This window comes from Bos indicus x Bos taurus, chromosome 28 (assembly GCF_003369695.1).
Source record: "Bos indicus x Bos taurus breed Angus x Brahman F1 hybrid chromosome 28, Bos_hybrid_MaternalHap_v2.0, whole genome shotgun sequence".
NCBI classification, from domain to species: Eukaryota; Metazoa; Chordata; class Mammalia; order Artiodactyla; family Bovidae; genus Bos; species Bos indicus x Bos taurus.
Window position 1 is genome coordinate 24,780,336 of NC_040103.1, and position 25,748 is coordinate 24,806,083.

Below are 25,748 nucleotides of genomic sequence, written 5' to 3' on the forward strand. Positions count from 1 at the left end.
TGATCTTAGAGTAAAAAAAAATTTATTTAATAAAAACATCAAGTTATAATTTTTAAAAAACAGGTGTGGTAGAGGCAACAATTTCTAATGTACTTCTCATTAAAAAAAAAAACAAACAAACAAACAAAACAACTTGGAAAGAAATGAGAGATCCTCCCCCAAAGGTGGATACACTAAAATTGGTCACCATATAAGTAACTAAGCACCTTGAGATAATTCTGTTTTGTAAAACATCTTCATACAAAAAAGGAAAATTGAGTAATGCCCCAAAACAAAGGGGCATATGAACATAAATAGGTGAAAATAGGGATACACCTTTTTTGTCATCAATTCAGCAAAATTTTTTCCCAAAAGAATAATAATTGTTATTTTCTTTAATATCAAAATCTACTCTAAAACACTAAAAACTGAAAATAAAAAGTGGGAGAGGAAGGGGAAATAACTAGGAGAGTAAGGGAAATTAGTTGGAAATAATAAATTTATAAGTAATAATTTAAAACACTAAGTATAAAGTTTTGTAAAACATCTCTGATAACAGAAAGCAAAAGTCAGGAAAAAATTGGATCAGGGACCTCAAAATACAGAAGAGAATCATACTTTTCATTATCACAAGATTGTGCTTAAATGACAAAAACAAATCCATTTTCTTACCTAGTTTTTCAAATAAAACAGGATAAAAATCTACAAGATCAAATTAATCTTAAAAATCTAAACTTAAAAGTTTAAACCTCAGATTGAAAAGTTAATCCATCTTTAAAAGCTGGTAGAAGTGTATCAAACTCTGCGTCTTACAGAGACACATGTATAATGCCTATAAATTTAGACTTTTTAGTTTTGGGTACACCTGTACTGAAAAAATTAATTCTATGTTAAATGTTGTAGAGTTATGTTTAACAAGGTTATACCAAAAAAATAAATAAAACCAAAAACTGGAACTCTGAATGAGTATATATATTTACATCATTTCTTACCCTTGGGATAAAAGTTATCATCACAGTGTAACCAGTCACTGATTTTATAGCATATCCAAATTATAAATAATAAGCAATAGTTAAAGGAGATCATCATGGTATGAAAAAAGCAAGGAAAACAGGGCTTTATTTTCTTTGGAAATCACCCAATAGATGAAAAAGGCTTTCATGTTCTCCTGATGGAAGATCAATGATATAAAATAAATTAAGGAAGATATATTTAACACAATGTGGAACTACATTAAAACATATGACATTATTAACATTCTGTAATTTTAACAAGGCTACTAGAAAACTTGTATTTTTGTGACACTCTATGGATAATAATGTACTTAAGCAATATGATTTACCTGTCTTAGTGTGAGACCTTTATATAATTTTTTAAAGAGATGATCTATTTTTAAAATTATCTACGACATGACAAGAAATAATCTCCATTTTTAAATATAATACTTTGTCCCAGATGTATATTTTTTAAGGTTATCGAGGTGAGAGGAACCTGAAGGGATACCAGTTTTCCTAGATGTGTTCTAGGAAACATGCACTCTGTTTCCGGGGCGAGAAATCAAGTCCCTTTGTTCCTCTTTCTCATTTCACAAACTATTCTTCTCCATCACCTTCATTATTTCACTTGTTGCATTGACCTAGTTCCTGTGAATTGTTTTCTCTCTCCTTTGTAGAATCAGGTCTTTTGAAATATGCCCATGGAAAACACAAGACACTTAGTTTTAATTGCTACAAATACATAAAGTACTCACATAGCACAATCAAATGTGACCGTATATAAAACGAAAAGGATATTAATTTTTCTGAGTTGAGATGATTAAGTAGCTTCCCCAAAGGAGGGTAACGGCTTAGTGAGGGCACACATCCCAGGAGAATCAGCTTATGTTTGGCTCTGGTTATAGCGACATTAAGACGTCGCCAATCTTTCAACAATTCACCAAGCTGAAAGAAAGATAATTTTCATTCTTTGAGTTTTCTTATTTGAGGTTTTTCTGAAAAAGAACAGTTTTTATTGAGCCATCTTCCTACTTTCAAAAACATATTCCAAAAAAGATTCATCAACACATTCAAAGTGCAGACAGTTGCGGAAAAAAAAAACACAAAAAAACTTGCCCATGATGCCAACCTCAAGTATTTTATTGTGGGTGTGATATCCATGGGGCTTCCCTAGTGGGTCAATGGTAAAGAATCTGCCTGCCAGTGCAGGAGATATGGGTTTGATCCCTAGGTTGGGAAGATACCCTGGAGAAGGAAATGGCAACCCACTCCGGTATTCTTGCCTGGGAAATCCCATGGACAGAAGAGCCTGGTGGGCTACAGTCCAGAGGGTCGAAAAAGAGTTAAAGACGACTTAGTGACTAAGCAACGACAACAATGATATATTTGCCATAATTTTAAATGATTAAATATGTATAATGAAAATGTATTTTAAAATTTTAAATATATTAAAAAATAAATTTTAGGGACTTCCTTGGCAATCCAGTGGTTAAGACTCTGCACTTCTGATGCAGGGGGCACAGGTTCAATCCCTGGTCAGGGAACTAAGATCCCACATGCCCTGCTGCTGCTGCTGCTGCTAAGTCGCTTCAGTCATGTCCGACTCTGTGCGACCCCATAGACGGCAGCCCACCAGGCTCCCCTGTCCCTGGGATTCTCCAGGCAAAAACACTGGAGTGGGTTGCCATTTCCTTCTCCAATGCATGAAAGTGAAAAGTGAAAGGGAAGTCGCTCAGTCGTGTCTGACTCTAGCGACCCCATGGACTGCAGCCTACCAGGCTCCTCCGTCCATGGGATTTTCTAGGCAAAAGTACTGGAGTGGGGTGCCATTGCCTTCTCTGCCACATGCCCTACAGTGCAGCAAAAAAATAAAAACAAATAAAATTTTCAAACATTAAATACGTATCATAAAGAACTGAAGTTGTCTCCACTTATTGTAGTATTGTTTTTAAATGTAATAAAAACTCATAGAGGACTCAAAGGAGTGGTTAAATATACCACGATTCATATATACAGTGGAAAACTTTGCACCTTTAAGAGAAGAATGAAATCTCTTTCTGTGTAATGACATGTAAAGATCTCCAAGCTCTATTATTAAGTGGAAAAGGCAAAGTCCAGAATAGTGTATATATTACCTTTTGTGCCCAAAGGAGGGAAACATGAATACTGATTCATGTGCTTACATATGCTTAAAGAAATTCTAGAAGGTTAGCAAAAACAAACAATCCAAAAAACCAAACATGTGAGGGTAAGAACTGAGTAGAAGAGTAACAGGGAAGAAGGGAGACTTTTTACTCTGTGTATTTTAAAAACTATATGCAGGTATCACATAGTCAAGAAAAATAAGTCAAGGAGAGATAAAAGCACAAAAAAAAATCAGCCTGGAATTATCTACAAATTTGAAAGTAAGCTAGGAAAGTTTATATGTTTAAAATGCGCCAAACATAATAACCAAAAGGTGGAAGCAACCCAAATGTCCACTAATGGATGAACTGATAAACAAAATGTGGTATATACATGCAATGGAATAACCATCAGACTTTAAAAGAAAATTCTGTTACATGCTACAATATGGATGAACCTTGAGACATTATGACAAGTGAAATAAGCCACTTACAAAAGGACAAATACTGTATGATACCACTTACGTGGAAAATTAATGAATTCATAAAGTTCTGTCAAATTCACAGAGATAGAAAGTGGTTGACAGGAAATGAACAGAGAGGGAATTAAGGAGTGGTTATTCATGGATATAGAATTTGTTTTGCAAAATGAAAAGGTTCTGGAGGTCAGCTGCACACACTGTCAATATACTTCATACCTGTGAATTGTACACTTAAAGACAGTTATGATGGCAAATTTTATGCTATGTGGTTTTTTAACATAATTTTAAAGAAGAGAGGTAAATAATGTCCCAAACAAATAGAAATTAAAAATCAGAAAGCAAAGCAGAAAATACAATCAACTCACAGTTCCATCTTCATTGCTTCTAACAAAAGATACTACAACGATACTTTTGTCTCTTCCTTGGTACCTGTCAACTGTATTAACTTCGACCATCCCAACAGAAGACTGTGCCAATAAGTCACTGATGACCTTTAACTGCTGCCTGTATGGTGCAATGATACCAATATCAGAGGGTTTACAACCAGCCTGTTTTAAACAGAAAAGAACACAATTTAAAATGAAAAAAATCCTGACTTTTGCTATTTAAACTTTACTAAATTTATTAAATGTTTACATAATGTGACAACTGATGTTTATAATACATGTTCCTATGTATAACACATGTTCCTACAAGGAGGAAATAAATATTGAATTACTCTAAGGCTACATCTACATTTCCTGAGAGGAAATAATTTCCGCAAACGCTGCTCCCTGAATTTTAAGAAGTTCATGGCAATATAAATGGTTTGTATGCCACCAGAGCAGTGATGCCATACCAAAAAAGTACAAAGAAATAAATTTTACTTTCTGCTTTCCCTTTTCACTGAAGTTTCCAATCTCCAATCATACTGACTTCTGCACTAAATTGACACAATCAGAATTATCTGATGTTACAGAAACTTATCCTCAGTGGAAACCCAAAATGCCATTACTGTATTAGATACAGTAATTACTGTCTTAGATAAATGTTGTCAAAATAAAAACATTCAGGCTTCAGTCCTCTTATCTTAATCAACAGAAGTTAATGCTAGATCTAAAGTTCCATGAATTCTAACATTCTATTACTCTGAACCTTAATATTAATTTGCCCTCAAAATTCAATTTTAAGTTACCTTAATAAAAACTGACGTCAGGAAAACAACGAGTTTGGCTTCCATTATATTACTGACACCTCCCTTTTCAACTTGTTCTGGTGCTGGAACCTAAACAGAAAAATATGCATCCTGCTTGTGAAACAATTTCTGAAGTAAAGAGTACTGTCAGTATACAAGTGGCCACAGAGACAGTACTACCAGATACGGGCACAGATGAAAAATATCTTCCTCTTAAAGTTGAATGCAAAAGAATTGACAAAAATGAATGATATTAGTCACTTTTAGAAGGAAACCCATCTTAAACATGCTACATAAAGTTCATACTAAAATCTCTACGAAAGTCGACCATACACTGAGCTTCACATACATTACTGTGTTATCCCCCATTTTATAGGCATCAAAGGCCAGAAGAGATAAGTAACCTGCCCAAGCCTTACAATACACCGTGGCACTAAGATTCAACTTAGATCTGGCTCCAATATCTGTGTTCTTTCCATTTTCTTGTTACTTTTTATACAAATAATAGAGCCATAAAGTTCCCCAGTTTCCACCACCCCTAGTAAAAATTTTAAAGGATTATTTTGCTCCTACATCACCCCTACATCACCTTGATTAATTTTAATATAACTTATTTGGAATCCTGATGCCAAGAGATAGGAAATGTGAGTAGCAAAAATAAAGAATCTAAAAATCACTGGTGAGGTTAATAATTATAACTTCTAACTAACAGATTAGAGTTGTGGTTTATAAAAGCAGTCATATCAACTATACCTCAATAAAAAATAAAATAAAAATTTTAATTACATAAAAATATAAAAGCAGTCATTTATGAGAATGATTCTTCATTCTGAAACACTAGAGCAACGTCCAAGACAATGAAAATTCCAGCATGGTACATGAATGGTAAGGCCCTATTTTTAATAACCGTTGACTCCACCCATCTTAATAACAAAATATATAATTATATTAAGAATGATATACATAGATCAAATTGATGCCTATATTTTGAACTTATGTTGAACTTATGTAAAGATTTCCAAATCAATAATGAGAAGCAGTATAGAAAACAAACTGTAGGAACACAGAGTCAAAACTTTATTCTTAGTTCCTAGAAATAAGAACCAAGTCATTTAAAGTCCTTGTGCAGATTTTTTAATGATAAATTCATAAAGAGGTCTTTAGGTGCATATGTGGGATCTGGAGACACGTGGGAAATCTCTGTTACTTTTAGCTCAGTTTTGCTGTGGGCCTAAAACTGCTCTGGAACATAAAGTCTCTTTTTTTTTTTAAAGGTCCTGAAAAGAACATCAGTTTATCTTACCTTCTGTCCATTTGTAAACCCAAACTTTTGACAGTATCAATGCCAATTACTTTTCTAGGAAATGTAATTATACACTTGCGTTCACTTTCTAGCTTTCCTACTTCAAAACAATTTGACATCTATATCAATCACCAGAATAAACCTCCTCCCAAAGATAGTGAATCTGTAGAAAAAAAGATTCTTTTGTGTGAAAGCACAAGAAGCAGACTAGCTTTAACTCATAAGCTGTAATGAAGCAATCGCTATTGAAACGGAGGAATTTAAATGATAGGGCAAACGGAGAAAAACGAAGGAAATGTTAGTTTGTGTGTGTGTGTTTTACCTTGTGTGTATTAAGAAAACAGACAGGATTGTTTGGCTCGAATGCTGCAATCAGCCAAGGATTTTCTGAATAATCAGCATAAAACTCCAGTTCCAGCTTTACATCTTTAAAGTTAGGCAGGTTTATCACTGCATTGGCCACTTTATCTGATCCACACTCCAGCTTTCCTTCGTACGTCAGTTTATTACTTAAGGACATAATTTTACTAAGGGAATTACAAAAATAATTTTAGTTTGGTGATGAACACAAATATGAAAATCACTCATAGCTGACACTGTTACAAATACCTGTTCATTCTGTATTGCACAGTTAACTGTACAACTGCATTCTTATTCTGCTCCAGCCTCTTGAATAAGCTTTCACTCATGCCAAGAGCTCTGTCAACGAATCAAATTCAGGATTATCAGTCTACTGAACTTATTATCAGTCTACTTAAACAAGTATCTAGTTTAAAACTGAAACCTTAATGTCTACTTACCTTGCTTCACGGTTTAACACCAGGGGAGGAAGCTGCTGATGGTCCCCCACCAACACAAATCTCCGTGAAAAAAAAAGTGGCCCTAGGCAAACAGGCTGGCTAATTTGAGAGGCTTCATCCACTATACAAAAATCAAAAGTTTTACGAGAAAATATGGGATGGTTTATTCCCATACATGTTGTTGCAACTATAAGCTAAACACAAAGAAAAAAAATAGATCAGGTATTTAATATGTCCAAGAAATAAACCTTGTTTTTCCCATGTTTGAAATTAAAAGATCAAAAAAGAGCTCTTTGTGCTCCCAAACAGAAATCCCCAATGTTTTTTAATTTAGAAACACTTACAACATACAAACTTTTTTTTTCTATAAATTTTTAAAAATCAAGTTAATTTTCCAGACACAATAACAATGCTCAAGTTTAGATCTATCAAAATGGAAATCTGAACATTTCAAGAGGCAGTAAGTTAAGGATTTTTTTTTTTTTTTTTTAATGTGAACTAGGACTTCACTTCTGGTAAGATGGAGTACTTTTCCCTCCCACAAAGTACAACTAAAAACCCCAGACATTATATATAAAACTATAAAGCCTCTGAAAGGTAGAGAAAAGGTAAATCAGCTGGAGAGCTTGGGACATGAGGAACAGCATAGTAGTTTGTTCCCTGGGTTTTCTTTTTGCCTCACATATCCCAGATTTCAGACATTTGGAACATTCTAAGTGAAAAATTCCAATCCCAAAAGATCACATACGATATATGAAACCAAGCAGGACTTTACGGGGCCCTCCTGGGCAAAAAAGCCTTTCTAGGTCCCTCATTTCTTATTTGTAGGATAAAAGCTTCAGCCTCCTAGATCTCCTCAGAGTTCCAAAGGGCAGACTGATAAGCCCCTTTTAACCATGCCTGAGTTCATGCTAATAAGGTGACTTTCTTGCATTCTGTGAGTCATTCAAGCAAATTATGGAACCCAAGGAGGAAGACATAGGAATTCCCAAAATGGGCACAGGAGATCTGAACTTGCAATTCAGAACTGAAGTAGGGGACAGTCTTGTGGGACTGCCCTTAACTTGTGGAGCCTCCACTAACTCTACATAGTTAGTGTCAGAAGTGTGAGTAGAGAGAAACAGTTTTCCTTTACCAGGATATTTTAAACTAGAAGATGGGAGCCCTGAAAAATAGACCAGAAACCTTGTTTCAGTTCAGAATCAAAGAGCAAACTATAAACTCATAAACTGGTCTTATGGTTTATATAAATGAATCTGCAAATTCAGTCAATGCAACTGGATTTCTCAAAGTGCCATTTCTCCCCTCATTCTGACAGCAAAAATTACTGTCAGTATGATTATACAATAATTGTACTTACTTGACTGTTGTAGAGTTCTTCTAGAAGAGCTAAAGATTTAATGGACTTTGATCTGCAAATTTCCTCCTCTGTAAATTTTTGGATATCTGGATGTACCTTCTGAATCTGGCCCAAGCGCAAAAATCCAATTTTAAACTTTGCTAACTTCAAAAGAATATTGTCAACAGCAGAGTGTGTATAGCTGGTCAACAAAACACTAAAACCACAGGCATAGAGAATTCTTACCTATTAATAAACAAAAGAATGGAAAAGATCATTACTTTTAGCTCCTGATAATTTTTAACATTTATATTTTTCAAAAAGAATTAGAAAACAACAGGAAGCATATCTAAGAGCCAAGCCAAGTAACTTTTCATTGCCTTTTTTTTTTTTCTGACTGCACAGCTCGAGGAATCTTAGTTCCCCCACCAGGGATCGAACCTGGGACCTTGGCAGTGAAAGCATAGAGTCCTAAACAATGGACTGCCAAGGAATTCCCCAAAGTAACTTTTTAAAAAATTATAAAGCCAAAATGTCTTATGAAAGTAACATGGCATTATTATCATGTTATCAATGATATGTTACCAATATATTAATTATATCATGACAAAATTGAGTACATATAAACTTTAACTAGTGCCTGGCACAAAGTATCAATCAGTAAATATGTGGTGCCATCATCATCATTATTCTAAGACTGCTCAGAAATTTACTGACATGAAAAAAAAATTCAATAAGAATCTGTATCAGGGACTTCCCTAGCGGTCCAGTGGCTAAGATTCTGTGCTCCCAATGCAGGCGGCCCGAGTTCGGTCCCTGGTCAGAGAACCAGATCCCACGTGCCACAACTAATGATCCTGAAGGCTGCAACTAACCTCTGGTGCAGCCAAACATATAAATAATTTTTTTTTTTAAAAAGAATCTATTTCAACCTCCTCGTACAACTTGTCATTTTTTAAAGTGAAGAAAAACACAGAGATTTTAGACAATCTTAAATGCAAGGTATATACATGATGATTACAACTACTGGTTGTAATGGTATGGTAATGTATGGTAATAGTTATAATAGTTTAGTTTTTCTATTTCTCATGTCATTCTTAGTTTGAAACAAAGACATTTTGATTTGAAATTCAGCCCTTTTGACATCCGGTATTACGTTCTCTGAACTGAAGAGAAATGGATTTAAATACCCAGTTTCTAAGCAAAAGAGTAGTAATTCTTACAAGAGTACATATTGTAGTTGTTTTTCCTGTTCCCGGCATGCCCACGATGAGGGTGTAGTCTTTTGAAAGAAGTACCTTTTTCATGGCTTGCCTCTGAGGCTTATTCAAACCTACATTTAAATTTAAAAATAATAGGAATAAGAGTGTTGAATTTTCAATGAGCAACTTAACTATAAGAAAAGCAGCCTGTGTTCTAGTCTGTTCTTCAATAGTCTTCTCAAAGTAAGGAAATATCATGGTGATATTAAAAGTCACATGTAAACTACTTCTAAAGCGATGCTGTCTAAAAACCATAATTAGAAGCTTAATAAATTATTAAGATACTGGACTATAATATAGATTACATTATAAATAGAACCAAGAAAAATTAATGGACACAGGCATGTTGATTATAACATACCTTTCAGAATGCAGGCAACTGTGTCCTTTGCCTCATGTGGAAGAACAGAACTGAGGTAGGATATAAACTGTGGTTCACGAAAGTCAATAATTAAATCTCGAAGTTTTTGGCTGAAAAGCAAAAAAAAAGTGCTTTTTATAATATTCCTCAGGAAAATGGAGTGATATTCAGATTCATTTATTGTTACAAACCTGGCACGAGTATTTTCCATCAGTTTAGAAAGATTTCCTAATGGGGTATCTATATCACAATTTTTTTCTTCCTGGTCCAATCTGAACAAAGTTGATTCTGGGAGTCCTGACAAGTTCCTGAAACAGCAAAACATATGTATGTGAATATTTTTCATTTAACATAGTCAGTGGGTCGGTATAAGAAATGCGTTGCTGTCTGATGATACAGAAGATAAGAATTTTCCTGCCACTGCAAGGGACATGGGTTTGATCCCTGGTCTGGGAAGATTCCACATATTGCAGAACAAATAAGCCCATGCGCCACAACTACTGAGACTGTGCTCTCGAGTTCACTTGTAGAGCCCGGGAGCTCCAACTACTGAGCCCGAATGCCGCAACTACTGAAGCCTTTGCACCTAGAACCCGTGCCCCGAAACAAGAGAAGCCACCACAGTGAGAAGCCCACACAGTGCAACTAGGGAGTAGCCCCACTCTCCACAACCAGACAAAGTCCACGCACAGCAATGAAGACCCCAGTGCAACCAAAAATAAAAAGAAGTAAAAAGTAAATGGGCCAGAATAACTATGAAAATGGCTACCAGCCCCTAATACATACTTGCCAACCAAAGGCAGGCTAAGGCCCTGGACTGGTGAGCAAACAGAATAGGGGAAGGCAAAAGGCAGTGGCTGGGACTCTGAGCTCCCACCGTAGGGGGCTCAGGTTCAATCCCTGGTTGGAGAACTAGATCCTACATGCCACAACTAGGACTTCATATGCCACAAGTAAAACTTTCGCTTGCTGCATCTAAGACCTGGAGCAGCCAAATAAATAAATAATAATAATAAAAAAGGCAGTTAATAATCCAAAACCTGCAACATCTGCTGACAACTCACTTGGCCTTCCTTGAACTTCAACCTGGGCTCACCACCCCCAGCAGGATCCTGAGCATATGGCCCCTGCCTCCTCAGGCCTGGAGTACATGTCTCTTTCCCAAAGGCTTCTCCCACTCCTCTGTCAGGCTAACCTGTGATGTTCCCGAGGTCCCTTCCATGGTCCTCTGTACCGTTCTTTCTTGTCATTTCCCCACTGGTCCCATGCCTCCATCTGAATCCCAAATCTACATCACCAGGCCTGACCTAACATTCCTCTCCTACCCCATTTCTCATCCAAGCTTCAGCTTTGAATGTCCAGCAAGCAGCAAGATTTTTCCACTGAGCTAAAACTCAGGCAGTCAAAGTTTGCAAAACTGAACAACTCTTTATCCCTGCTGAAGCCTTATCCTCTTCTTGTGGACCTGACCTTAGGTAATGGCTCTTGTATCTACATGACTGTCTTGATCCTTCCCTCTCCCACCCTGCAGATCCAATCAGGATCTCAGTGTCAGACAATTTTACTTTCCAAATACTTCTCAAAGGCATTCGACCTTCTCCATCAAAACTACCTTGCCCTCAATCACCTCAAGCCTCGGCCACTATAGCAGGCACCTGGTTCCTCTGCTTTCAGTGTTGCCGCCTCTGATTAACTCTATTCTCCACAGTGCATTCACAGAGAAAATGCAAATCTGATTATCATTCTTTTGTTCACTTAACAGGGTATATAAACCCTTCTATGACCTGACCTCTCCAATAACTCCTTTATCTTTTACATTCCAGAAAGTAATTACTACCTACACTTTGCAGAACCCCCCACCTCACACCATCAGGCCTTCCCACACCCCGTCCCCTGTGTCTGGTATACTCGTCCCACACTGCTTCACAGGGCTAACATTCCCCCACAGGATGAACATCTAGAACCCCTTTTCACTCGCCTTCCCCGAGCCTCCTAAAACTGGGTTAAATGCCTCTCCTGTTTCCCATTAATTCAAACACTTTTCCTATTAGACTGAAATATATATTTATTTGTTATCCACAAGACTATAAATTCTTCAAGAGTTTGCAAAGTATCTAACACATATTAGGTACTAAATAAATACCTCACAGGACTGACTGAAGGGACTCCTAAGAAACAGCAGAAATATCACGGCTTATACTCCAATATCATGAAACCCGGGCTAGGGCTGGTTACTGCTTAACCAGGATTACTCATTACTGGAGAGCAAGCCTGGATATTTCCACTGCAGTTACTCTCTGGATCCCAATTACTGATCTCCATCCACTGAGAAATGTGACGCATGCCTGCACTTAAATGCAAGGAAGGCTGGGGGTCCAGGAAGAGGAGAATATGGATATTAACGAACATAGATATTAGCTTCTATCACAAATTTTCATACCAACTATTCTACTATTTACTTAATACTTTTCTTTAAATTAATTTACTTTGTTTTAATTTATACTTTATATCACAACTATAAATGGAAAAAAGCAATTTGAACAAAATGGTGAGCACCCAGAGGGCTGAGGAGGAGAAATAAGCGTTACAGCCAACACAGGACATCTGTCCCGCCTGCTACACATGTGGTTGTGAGAATTATTTAGATAAGATTACATCCCATATGGGGCTCCCCAGGTGGCTCAGTGGTAAAGAATCCACCTGCCAATGCAGGAGATGCAGGAGATGTGAGTTCAGTCCCTGGGCTGAGAAGCTACCCTGGAGAAGGAAATGGCAACCTACTTCAGAATTCTTACATGGAAAATCCCATGGACAGAGAAGCCTGGCGGGCTATAGTCCCTGGGGTCACAAAGAGTCGGACACAACTTAGCAACTGAGCACACACCCACACACACATGTCCACATTACTACTAGGGAACATAATGTACTAAACAAAACTTCAGCAGTTGGATAACTGCTAAATGCCAATGAACTATATAGGCTTCCCAGGTGGCACTAGTGGTAAAAAACCTGCCTGCCAAAGTAGGAGACATAAGAGACTCAGGTTCAATCGATGGGTTAGGAAGATCCCCTGGAGGAGGGCATGGCAACCCACCCCAGTATTCTTGCCTGAAGAATCATCATGATTAGAGGGGCCTGGCATGCTACATCTAGAGGGTTGCAAAGAGTCGGACACGACTGAAGTGACTAAGCACGCACACACTGAACTGCATGTTTAAAATGGTTAATGGTTAATTTTATGATATGTGAATTTTATCTAAATTTTTTTTTAAAGGCATGAAGCACTGGTACAAGCTACTATATGAAGATGAACCTCAGAAATAGTATGTTAAGTAAAAAAAGCCAGTCACAAAAGACCACTTAAGTGTATGAATCAGAAAAGGCAAATCTATAAATATAGAAAGGGAACTGGTGGTTGCCAGGGGTTGGGGGAGTGACTACAGGGTACAGGGAGTCTTCCAGGGGCAATGAAAATGCTCTAAAATGGATTTTGGTGCTAACTGCATAGCTGGGTGAATATACTAAGCACCATTGAATTGTATACTTTAAATGTATGAACTGTATGGTATATGTTTACTTATCAATAAAGCTTTACCCTCCCCACCCAAAAAGGGAACATTTCATCACCTGTCTAATGAACAGGTTACTGTTGTTGAGTTAATCTCCTTCACGTATCCCCTAGACAAGGCAAACAATGTTCTCTCTTCTCCACTTAAAATAATTCTGTCACCTGCCATTAGATTTGTGATAGGTATGGCTCCATTTTTACGCTGGAAATTATGTAAATACTGTCCATCACAAACTGTTTTTACATGTTCTATTCTAATCAGGCTCCCAATGCAGCTGCCACTCTCTTCCCTATGAAAGAGAAAGAAAAAGAGAAATTAATTTTAAAATACACTCGCAGAGGACTTCCCTGGTGGTGCAATGGCAAAGACTTCAAGCTCCCAATGCAGGGGACCTGGGTTTGATCCCTGGTCAGGGCACTAGACTCCACATGCCGCAACGAAAGATTCCTCATGCCACAATGAAGTCGGAAGGTCTCATGTGCTGCCAAATAAATAAATAAATACTATTTAAAAAATAATAATCTCTCGGGACTCCCCTGGTGGTCCAGTGGTTAATACTCACACTCCCGCTGCGATGAGTATGGGTTTGATCCTTGGTTAGGGAACTAAGACCTCACAAGCCGCGTGGCAAGGCAAAAAACAAAACAAAAACCTCTCATCACCAGATCTCTAAGCAGGTGCTAGAGAGCTCCCCTCTTTTTTTGAGGGGGGAAGAATCCCCCTCACTGTACCCACAGGGAGGATTTCTGAACAACATGCTTATCAGCACTTTGATTCTTGACTGACACCCCCACCTCCTGTTCTGACACATGTTAACACTACAGAAGACAAATCATAATAATCTAACTCTGAACCTGAAGTGAAGGAAGCAGTAACATCAGTTCAGTTCAGTCGCTCAATCGTGTCTGACTCTTTGCAACCCCATGAATCGCAGCATGCCAGGCCTCCCTGTCCATCACCAAGTATTTACTAGAGAATTTATAATTATTCTTACTAAAACAATGGCAAGCACACTGACAATTCCACTGTGTCTCAGAAGTCAGCATTAAGCGTTTACAGTCTCTCGGGCACTGCTATAATACTACACTGCAGAAGTCTGCTGGCGCACACATTTGACATATTTACTATACTTATGTAGTCTATTGAAAATGACTTCAACTTTCTTCACTTGTGATGGCACGTTGTGTTAAAGTCTAGTATTAAAGAAATAACGTTCTTAGGTCTCAAGCCACATTATTATCAAGATTCACTCTGAAAAGAAAAGAATGGGTCAAAAACAACTAAGTATTACTGAAGAAAAATACTATGCAAAATGCACAAAATTATAACTTTATAACTAACTTGTAAAAAAAAAAAAAGACCTCACAAAATACAATATTGACATGCTTTAGAGAATTTGAATCTCTATGAAAACTTACTAAAAAACTTTTAAAATACTGTAGTATTTAAAATATTCAGTAAAACTTCATTAATTTCTACTGTGTCAATATGCTAAAATTCACCTTATGATATACTCAAGTTTTTCACTCTTTTCATTGATGAAAAAGGATGTAACTTTACTAATAATTTTTAAAATAAGATTTCTTGAGGTATATTTAATCTACTAAAAATAACAATGGTTTTCTTCTTAGAAAAAAATTCATTGACAGCCATCTGGAGTTGGCATGAATATATGAAACTTCATGCCTTTAACATGGTCCTTAACCTGTATTTGTTATGAATCACAAATCTCATCCCACTGGCTAATCCACATTACTTAAGTTTTACTGTATTAAATGGACCACTTACATTTCTGAAGCAGGCATTAACCATATATGTTGGTAATTTCTTTTATTATCCTTTGATTGAGACTCCAGGGTTAACATTAGACACCAAAGGCTAAAATACTCTAAGTGTATAGGCTTGAGATGCTGGGTTTCTTCTTTTATTTTGGGCCACATGCTGGTCGGGACTGAACTGTCTTCCATCTGTTGTTCAACCGCCCTAAAGATAAAGCTCCAAGTCAGAGATGCATATAAAACATTTCACTGGCTATGAAATGAGATATTTCTAAAATAAGTACACATATGTGACAATCATCATACTTTACAACCACAGCACCCAGTTTTTTAAAAAAAGTCATTTCAGGGGCAAATATGCTATAGGATAGCATAGAAAACATGGAGAGTAAAACAAGGTGTCAAAAAAATGTGCCTGTATTATAGTCCCAAATTTCCCAAGTTCGTGGTTTTTGCCATTAAGAGATCTTTTGATCCAATACAGTTGACTCTTGAACAACATGAATTGAACTCTATGGATCCACTTACACATGGATTTTTTTCAATAGTAAATAGCACTACACGATCCAAGATTGGCTGAATACAAGAATGTGGACAAACCTTGTATTCAATCCTGGCTCACCACGCAGTTGTATGTGGAGAGCCAGCTATGAGATATACTCAGATTTTCGACTGCAGAGAGGACTGGCGCCCCCAACTCCAGCATTGTTTAAGGGTCAACCGTACTTTTAAAAGTCCTTTATATGAATTTTCAGGCTGAATTAGAAGTTTGGTTCTGATTTGATCTTGTTTCCTAGTCTGAATTTGCATCTAACCACTTTCTTGCGTCCTCCAAGACTCTCACTGGCCTATGATAGTATGTACGTGTGTTAGTCACTTAATTGTGTCCAACTGTTTGTGACCTCATGGACTTGCAGCCCGCCAGGTTCCTCTGTCTCTGGGATTCTCCAGGTAAGAACACTGGAGTGGGTAGCCATTCCCTTCTCCAGGGGATCTTCCTGACCCAGGGTTCAAACCTGGGTCTCCTGCACTGCAGACAGATTCTTTACCATCTGAGCCACCAGGGAAGCTCAATGAAGGTATAAATACATATAACTGCTCATAAGACAGCTAATAAACTTGCCATATGTAGAAAAATATACAAGTATAAACAAGACAATCTACTGGATTATATCAAGACAGATCTACTGGATTATATTGTCTAAAAAAATCAATTTCCCAGTTTTGAACTACAAAAGGTTTGAAATTAAAATATCAACTAAAAAATGGAAGATTTCTTGAAATAACATTTAAGAAAAGTTACAATGCCTATACTACATCTTTAACTATATCCTATAAGTTCTACAATTATTTCATTTCCTCAGAAACTGTATGCCGCAAGATTAAAATATCCACTTTTGGAAAAAGTTTTAAAAGCATTCTATTTTTCTCCAAAGAAATAGGCTTGTTATGTAATATGAACTAACTATGCTTTTTTCTCTTTCCTATTCCCTTCGTTTTAAATAACCAAAATGAAGTCATCAATGCCAGACCAGCCAAAAATGTTAAATCATTCTGAGTTGAGTGCTTACTTAACTGGAATTAATACTTTCAGAAGACAGTGTTTACCTGCTATAGAGAGCACAGTTGCCCATCTGTGAACAGTATTTACAGGTTTGCTGTTCCTCAATTATTTGTGGCAAAGGAGCAAGCTCTGTCTTCTCTCCAGTAGATTTGTTAATACGGTGAAACAAGGAGAATGCCATCTGATTTCTCAGCCTTAATAATTCTGTGGGGGGAAAAAATGGATGGGTGTTTTCTAAGAATTAATTAAAATTTATTATATATCTTTTCCATTACATGTAAGCAAAACTTTCAGATTCAAAAACATAAAAAGGAAGGAGCAACATTCATGTATCCCACTACACCAGAATAATAACCACTGTTAACATTTTAGTATATTTCTTTCAATTCTGGTTCACTTGATTAAGTTTTTAACGTTTTTAAACAACCTAGGGAAAATACAGCTATCTAGAGTATCTCATTAGGTGCCTTTGGTGCATTAGGTATCTTTGGCCACCTAATGGGAAGAGCTGACTCATTTGAAAAGACCCTGATGCTGGGAAAGATTGAGGGCAGGAGGAGAAGGGGACGACAGAGGATAAGATGGTTGGATGGCATCACCGACTCAATGGACATGGGTTTGGGTGGACTCCAGGAGGAGTTGGTGATGGACAGGGAGGCCTGGTGTGCTGCGGTTCACGGGGTCGCAAAGAGTGAGACACGACTGAATGACTGAACTGAACTGAGTGTCTCAAATATAAGATAGGAAGTTTAAAATAAAGTTTTGTATAGGAAGGTTTTTTAAATTTTATTTTATTAAGGGATAATTGATTCATACTGTTGGGATAATTGATTCATAATGTTGTGCTAATTTCCACTGTACAGCAAAATGATTCAGTTATACATATATATTTTTTTTCATACTCTTTTCCATTATGGTTTATCACAGGATATCAAATATAGTTCCCTGTGCTATTCAATAGGACCTTATTGTTTATCCATCGTATACATAACAGTTTGCATCTGCTAATCCCAAACTAAATGTCCATTGACAGAGGAATGGATAAAGATGTGGTACATATAAACAACAAAATACTACTCAGCCATAAAAAAGAATTAAATAATGCCATTTGCAGCAACATGGACCCAGAGATTATCATACTAAGTGAAGTAAGTCAGAAAGACAAATACCATATGATATCACTTATATGTGGAATCTAAAATATGACACAAAAAAAACTTATATAATAAAAAAGTTAATAATGTTTTCAATTATATAGTACACTGTCAAAATTCTTTTTTTTTTGAAAAGTACCACAACTTATAAATTACAAAATGTTTTAGGCCTAGCAAGCACAGTGATTGATTGTCAGGTATAAATGTGTGTCAGCAAAAGTTAAAGGGAAAAAACAATGAAAAAACAAAACCCTGAGAAATAAAATTGAAAGAAAACAGCTTAACCTCTTTTATCAAGATGTTTGGCAGGCACAGGGTACATCTGGCCAGTCTTTAGGTAGAGGAGCAGGCCGGCCTCTGGGTCAGCCCTCCTCTCTTGGCTTAGCAGTGTATACAGAACAAGCTGTGAAAACAAAGTACATTTTGTCAAGTAAAACTTTAATATTTTTCTATATTTCCATATATGTTTTACAGTCAATATATATTAAAAATTTTTTTTTGGCCCTACCTCATGACCGTAGGATCCTAGTTCCCCCATCAGGGATCAAACTCAGGCCCTGGGCAGTGAAACCACAGAGTCCCACCCACTGGACCACCAGGGAATTCTGAATACATATTATAATTTCAAAATCAAAAGGTCAATTAAATTATTTCCATTTTGAAAATAACACGATCTGAATTCAGTACAGGTAATACAATAAATTCAATGCCAACTATTTAATTTCCACAAAACAAACGTAGTATATATTTCTCACTTTACAGACAAAAATAAATATTTAGAATTTTTCTTAGATAGTAAATGTTTAGGTTTCCAATAAACGTATGAGAGAAATTAAGAGATGTTTTACATTTTGAAGTTAACAGTCATTAGACACTATTTTCCCTGTTTAAAATAAGTAAGTGAATTAAACACTATAAAATGCATATTATTTATGTCATAGTAACTGTGATAACCAAACGAGACTAACTCTACAGAGTTTACTGCTTTTTCCAGAACAGAAGGTGGCATTAAGTGCATTAGGTTTATGTGGCGCTCTTCAGAGAAACCATCTAAGACAAGTTAGATGTAGTTCTTTAGTTCATGAAAACACATTAGCAGTAACATTTAAACCTATGTAACATGCTTTGGGAGGCCTTCTTACAGGCACTCTGCTTGTGTTGCCTGTTACAGCACGTGCTGTGCTTAGGTGCTCAGTTGTATCCCCATGGACTATAGCCCACCATGGACTTTGTGACCACATGGACTATAGCCCATCAGGCTCCTCTTTTCAGGGGATTCTCCAGGCAAGAATACTGGAGTGGCTTGCCATGCCCTCTTCCAGGGGATCCTCCCAACCCACGGATTGAACGCAGGTTTCCAGTAGATGAATTCTTTACCATCCGAGTCACTAGGGAAGCCCAAGAATATGGTATAGGTATCCAAAGATACAGCATAGGTAACCAAATAAAATTTTTAAAAATTAAAATGAACTCATAAATGACAAGGTTTATGAGTCTTGGGGCTGTGGACCAAGAGAGTCAATCCAAATTAATGGTCCTTCCATGTTAATTTTTCCCTACACAGGAACCGAGGCAGAAGGAAGAGGACTCTGCTTCTGGGATTTATTAAAAGGGAAAAATATCTGAATGACATTCCCTTCATATAATGATAAAAGGAAGCGGGAATGAAATTTTACAACATTATTATAGTTCAATTATATCACAGGTTTAATTCAACTATTTCACAAGTTAAATAGGTTTTTGTGAGCTGGTTTAGACATCACAGCTCCATATAATATTTTTCCTTTAGAAAATACGTTTCAAATGCCAAATTTCTAACTTAGAAATGAATTTTTAGAATATAATCCCACTTAAAAAATAAAAATCCTCCTTAAATGAAGTTAGTCTATAACATAAGCTTTTTCTGCATTACCAAAGTGGAGAAAGTCAAACCCCATAAGATGAGAAATCTATCTTTCCTCACCCACAATACCTATATATATATCAATGATTTACAATAATTCTCTGTCTGCTTGCTTCTTACACCCTGAATATGCAATATACACACCAGTATATTTGTTTGAGCCTTGTTCAAATCAATTTTCTCATTTTAAAAATACAACAAATACAACTATATTCTTAGAAGTTCTTCCTGCAACTTCTCATCTTGCAAAGATAAAAGTTCCAACTAAACAGAATTAAATACAATAATATTGTTTGTCTTGAAGGCACTTTAATTTAGAGCAGTGGCCTTAGAAAAAAGGTCTTTGAATCTAGACCACTTTAGACACTGAAATGCCTTTATATTTCTCTTCTGTTAGCATTCAAAAGTGAGTTCAATCAAACATGTCCTTAAACAAGTGAAAACTTTCAGCCTCTATTATATATAGAACACATTTCTTCAAATCTTTGACTTCCAAAACAACTTTTCTTGTATCATGACATGATTTTCCTTTCTCAAGAGGGCTTTAATCTAACCAAGTCTTTGTTCATAATTTCAGCTATATCTGTTTTACTAAAGTGAAATATTTGAGTCTTCTAATAGGGGAAATTTAATTTTTCTACCTTTGGTATTTGTTACATAAGTAAGAATGACAAGAAAGACTTAATAAGAGAAAAATCTCTTTAATCCCTGATTATACAATTCAGTAGGCTCTTAGTTCCCCAACCATGTATTGAACTCAAGGCCCCAGCATTGAAGTGTGGGTCTTAACACTGGATCACCAGGGAAGCTTCTATCTGCTTATTTAAAAGTGTCTGCTGCTGCTGCTGCTAAGTCGCTTCAGTCATGTTCGACTCTGTGCGACCCCATAAACAGCAGCCCACCAGGCTCCCCCGTCCCTGGGATTCTCCAGGCAAGAACACTGGAGTGGGTTGCCATTTCCTCTCCAATGCATGAAAGTGAAAAGTGAAAGTGAAGTCGCTCAGTCGTGTCCAACTCTTAGCAACCCCATGGACTGCAGGCTACCAGGCTCTTCCGTCCATGAGATTTTCTAGGCAAGAGTACTGAAGGCAGGTGCCATCTAGGACATACCATAGACTGCTAATGTGGAGGTTGGCAGAGGGATCAGAAATAATTAGAAAAAAACACATAACTTTATGTTAATTATTTTGATTTGTTAACTCACTATAATTAATACAATATTTCAGGCAATTGTGAAGGCCAACAGAAGATTGTTATATTTACCAAAGAGAAGATGATTTTTAAAAAACGTGAATTTAACATAATGGTAAGATTCAGTTAGTTCTATATTTCATTTAAATAAAAATCAGTTTAATCAGATTAAAAGTCAAAAATGAAAGAATTTACACTGCTGTTTCCTAAAGAGTATCCTATGTAGATGTTACATGAAAATAATAACTCTGTGGTAAATTACATTTAGGAAACACTGGGTTAAATTAAAAATTACCTGAACTAAATCAAAATATATAAAGCAGACTACTTTTTAAACATTTAAAAAATTTAAACATATTACATATTCAGACAATTTTCTTATTATACCTGACTACGGTGTTCAATAGAATTTGATTCTTTGCCAGTTTTAAGTTCCAATGGCATTATCTTATATTTCGTTTTACATCCTCGATGTATTTTCACACCAACTGTAACATCGATTTTGCCCTTCAATCCAAACCTAGGGGACCAAATGCTTTCTTCAATATCCAGCGAGTTTGTAACTTCAATATTACATGTTGAATTACTGTTACTACCATCACTTGGCCTTAAAAAAAAAAAAAAAAAAACAGAAAAAAATTTAAATAGAAACATTTAATTAAAATATTTTATTTAAAAAATAATAATAAAATATTTTATTTAATTTAATTAGAACACTTTGCTCATTTCTTTTATGCTAGCATTGACTCTCTACTGCACACAGGGAATGTGAGGATGGGAACGAGTCTATAGAGCTTTATGGCAGTGATTCCCAAAGCATGCTTCCTGAATGAGTAGCATCGGCATCACCCAGGGAATCTGTCATAAATGCAAATTTTCAGGCTCCATTCCAGACCAACTTGTTCAGAAATTGTATAGGTGAGACCCAGCAATTTAACAAACTCCAAGTGATTCTGATGCACAGTCAAGTTTGAATCCTACAGTGTCTAACTCATATAATTTATATATTCTTAATATTTATCATCTGTCCATTCAGTTCATTCCTATGACAATCTTCCTAATTCAGGGCTTTATTTCCTCAGGTCAATATTATTGCAAAAAGCTCACTACTTAGATTGCTGGAGCCACTATGACAATTTGTATATTTTGATATACAATTATTACACAGATTAATATATAATGGCTTGCATGCGGTTGTACCCTAGGTAACAACAGACCTATGTCTTCATGTAATACTCCATTAAACTGAATAAGGATGAGCTGTTTTTCCTATTATCTATGCAATCTGGGGCTTGATCATCCAACACATCATCCCTACCCCACTATCCCCATGACAATCCTTGGAGAAGCTTGGGTGCTCCTATACTCATTATATCCTTTACTTAATCATTAAATGAATACACCTCTGCCACTATCAATATTTAAAACTAATATCCAATTTTTTTTAGTATTACAAAAGAGGTTCTGATTTTAATATCTTAACTGTTAAATAAGGCAAGAGCACAGGAAGGAGGGAAAAAATGAATTTATGAATGTCAAAGGAATCAGAAGAGATGAAAATAACTTTTAATGCCTCCTGTACTCTTATCTAACATTTATTCATTTTCAGAGCAGGAAATGATTCTGCAGAAATAAAGCCAGATAAGAGCAATCTTTTATTAATCCTATTTTATACTCAAAGCTGTATAAAATACTAAGTCTAATGGAATTAGATTTAGTAAAAAGGACATGAGTTTGAATAAACTCTGGGAATTGGTGATGGACAGGGAGGCCTGGCATGCTGCTGTCCACGGGGTCACAAAGAGTCGGACACGACTGAGCTATTGAACTGAACTGAATACTAAACCTAATGGAAATGAAATGGATAAATGAAAAGGATAAAGTTTCTAGTAATAAAACATTTTATATCATATAAAAATCAAGATTTAAAAAGTATAAGAATTCTGCTCTCAAAATACATGATTTAGTTGACTTGTTTTACTAATTTCATAGGTGTTTTTTTATTTGCTTGCTTTTTGGTCGTCCCATGCTGCATGTGGGATCTTAGTTCCGCGTGCCAGGGGTCAAACCCATGCTGCCTGCGGTGGGAGTAAAGACTCTTAACCACTGAATCACCAGGGAAGTCCCAAGCAACTATTTCTTAATAAATCAGAAAATATTCCAAGAAAAAGAGTTCTATCTTCAATAATTTTTTACAAGCTGTTTCAGAATGCTTCAAATATAATCTCCAAGAAAACTTGTATAGTTGTGCAATCTCAGAAGAGGACAATCAACGAATTCGGGGAAGCCACAACTTTTCAGAAATTCCTTAAATATTAATCTGCTTTTTTCTCACTAGAAGTTATCTGATCATGACACACTTAAATATATGTCTCTAAAATAAAACAAACTTTATTAAATATCAAATGTCATATGCAACCCTATGGACTATAACCCACCAGGTTCCTCTGTCCATGGGATGTCCCAGGCAAGAATATTGGAGTGGGTTGTCATTTTCTTCTCCAGGAGGTCTTCCTCACCCAGGGATTGCACCCACATCTCCTGCACTGGCAGGTGGTTTCTTTACCACCTAGCCTCCTGAGAAGCCCATATATTTAATAGAAGACAGATAATGAAACTTTTAATGTTGCTATACTAAAATTTACTCCTCTAGAAAAAGAAGCAATATGGTTTTAGACTTAGATCTGTAGAACAAATGACAGTACTTTATATGTAACTACTCTCCTTTTCATCAACATAATGTTGTAAAACTCCTTTGAGAACCACCTGGCAGAGAATATAATGTCATGAAGATAAAGAAGAAAGGTTATCTCTTTAAATAGCTTTTAAGGGTCTCGTTCTCTGCTCTAAAGCCTAAAGACTTTTTTTTTTTTAAAGACTAGCTATAAACTGCTGGGGAAATGATGCAAATTAAAGTACAGAGAAGTGCCTGCTTCATAGACAGACACATGAAACCCTATCAGAAATAACTGAAACAAAGAAGAGTCTCATACCAAGACACAGAGATCAGAATACCAAGCTGGGAATCAAGAAATTCCTTATTCTGGACTTTGCTCTACCACCGTTTTTCCCCAGAAAACCATGTCACACCACCTCACTTTCCTTACTGGAAATCTAAGGCTTAATCACAAAATCCCTTTCAGATCAAAGATGATTCGGAATCCCAAACTTTCCTAACCTTCCATGACACACTGTTTCTAAGCTACCAAATCCCTCGAGGGTCCACCCTAAGCCTCCTTTGATGAATTCTACTCTTTCCTTGTGTCCTTTTTTTTTATTACTATTATTTTTATCTGGCTTCACCGGGTCTTAGTCGTAGCACGTGGGATCTAGTTCCCTGAGGAGGGATCGAACCCAGGCCCCCTGCATTAGGAGCTCAGAGTCTTAGTCACTGGACCACCAGGGAAGTCCTCTCCCTGTGTCCTCTTACATGGTTACCTCCCACAGTTCTATGCCTCTTCTGCTGCCTTCTGCAGATTGCTGTTCTCTCTCAGAAACCCCCCTCCACTTCTACGTTTTCAACTACCACCAATACACTGAGTTCTTGGAGGGCTTTAGTCTCCCTGTAACATCTAGAATGATCTGGGGCACAGATAGAGCATGTAATACATGTTTGCTGAATGAATAAGTCAATAAGACTATAAGGAAAACGGCAGCTTATTGACACTGCAAAAATGATTAGCCAAAAGAAAAAACGTGTGAACAAAATGCTAAAATAACAGTGACAGAAAAGCTAATACCTAAAGCAACCATAAAATGGATATCCACCACAATTCTAAATCTCAAGCAAATTCAAATGCCTCAAAAACAAAGGAATGACTCTAATATGGAAGGAAAGAAAGGTAGGGAGGGAAGGTAAAACAACTAGGAAGAAATAGTGAGGAACGATGAAAAGCAAAATTAAGTTTGTAATTATTACAGAAAATCAAGAGACCAAAATGACAGAAACACTACAAAACAAAGCCACGGAACCAGGAAAAGAATGACTGTTTAATAAACTGCTGCTGCTGCTAAGTCACTTCAGTCGTGTCCGACTCTGTGCGACCCCATAGACGGCAGCCCACCAGGCTCCCCCGTCCCTGGGATTCTCCAGGCAAGAACACTGGAGTGGGTTGCCATTTCCTTCTCCAATGCATGAAAGTGAAAAGTGAAAGGGAAGTCGCTCAGTCGTGTCCAACCCTTAGCAACCCCATGGACTGCAGCCTACCAAGCTCCTCCATCCATGGGATTCTCCAGGCAAGAGTACTGGCATGGGGTGCCAGTGCCTTCTCCGTGTTTGATAAACACTTAGCAGATTATCACAATGAAGACTGATGCACCAAGAGTCACCCCCTGTGCAAGACAGGAGCAATCTGCTCCAAAGAAACAAAGAACAAAGCATTTATCAATTCATTTTTAAGAACTACAAGAGGGGCATCCCTGGTGGTTCAGTGGTAAACAATTTGCCTTGCAGTGCAAGAGACACATATTCGATCCCTGATACAGCAAGATCCCACATGCCCCGGAGTAACTAAGCCCATGTACCACAACTATTGAGCCTGTGCTCCAGTGGTTGTACTCAGCCATAAGAGAAGCCATCGCAATTTAAGGAGCCCACGCTCCACAACCAGTGAGTTGCACATGCTCTCCGCAGCAACAAAGACCCAGCACAGCCAAAAATTAAATAATAAATAAATGCTTTAAGAAAATAAAAACAAGAAACATTAACCAATTTACTCTAGCTGTTTTTTCTTTTTTTTTCAGATAAGTACCTGGTTTGTAAATTTGTGAC

The 25,748-nt window shown here is 36.7% G+C and overlaps 1 protein-coding gene across 2 annotated transcripts in view; it reads right to left on the bottom strand.

Annotated features, from left to right (window-relative positions):
* Positions 1-25,748, bottom strand: part of DNA2 (DNA replication helicase/nuclease 2) — a 38,443-nt gene continuing 12,695 nt past the window's right edge. Inside the window, exons 6-21 of one of the 2 annotated variants that reach the window (XM_027530765.1) lie at positions 21,365-21,584; positions 18,169-18,286; positions 16,774-16,933; positions 15,176-15,370; positions 13,446-13,676; positions 10,010-10,126; positions 9,819-9,928; positions 9,419-9,528; positions 8,217-8,441; positions 6,857-7,050; positions 6,666-6,755; positions 6,379-6,583; positions 4,754-4,843; positions 3,945-4,127; positions 1,773-1,919; positions 1-1,166 (exon numbers count right to left, since the gene is read on the bottom strand). In XM_027530765.1, the coding sequence (XP_027386566.1) occupies positions 1,098-1,166; positions 1,773-1,919; positions 3,945-4,127; positions 4,754-4,843; positions 6,379-6,583; positions 6,666-6,755; positions 6,857-7,050; positions 8,217-8,441; positions 9,419-9,528; positions 9,819-9,928; positions 10,010-10,126; positions 13,446-13,676; positions 15,176-15,370; positions 16,774-16,933; positions 18,169-18,286; positions 21,365-21,584 (2,464 nt within the window). In that variant the 3' untranslated portion in view covers positions 1-1,097. Of the gene's footprint in view, positions 1,167-1,772; positions 1,920-3,944; positions 4,128-4,753; positions 4,844-6,378; positions 6,584-6,665; positions 6,756-6,856; positions 7,051-8,216; positions 8,442-9,418; positions 9,529-9,818; positions 9,929-10,009; positions 10,127-13,445; positions 13,677-15,175; positions 15,371-16,773; positions 16,934-18,168; positions 18,287-21,364; positions 21,585-25,748 lie in introns of those variants that run through there. The other variant, XM_027530766.1, reaches the window with a different exon arrangement.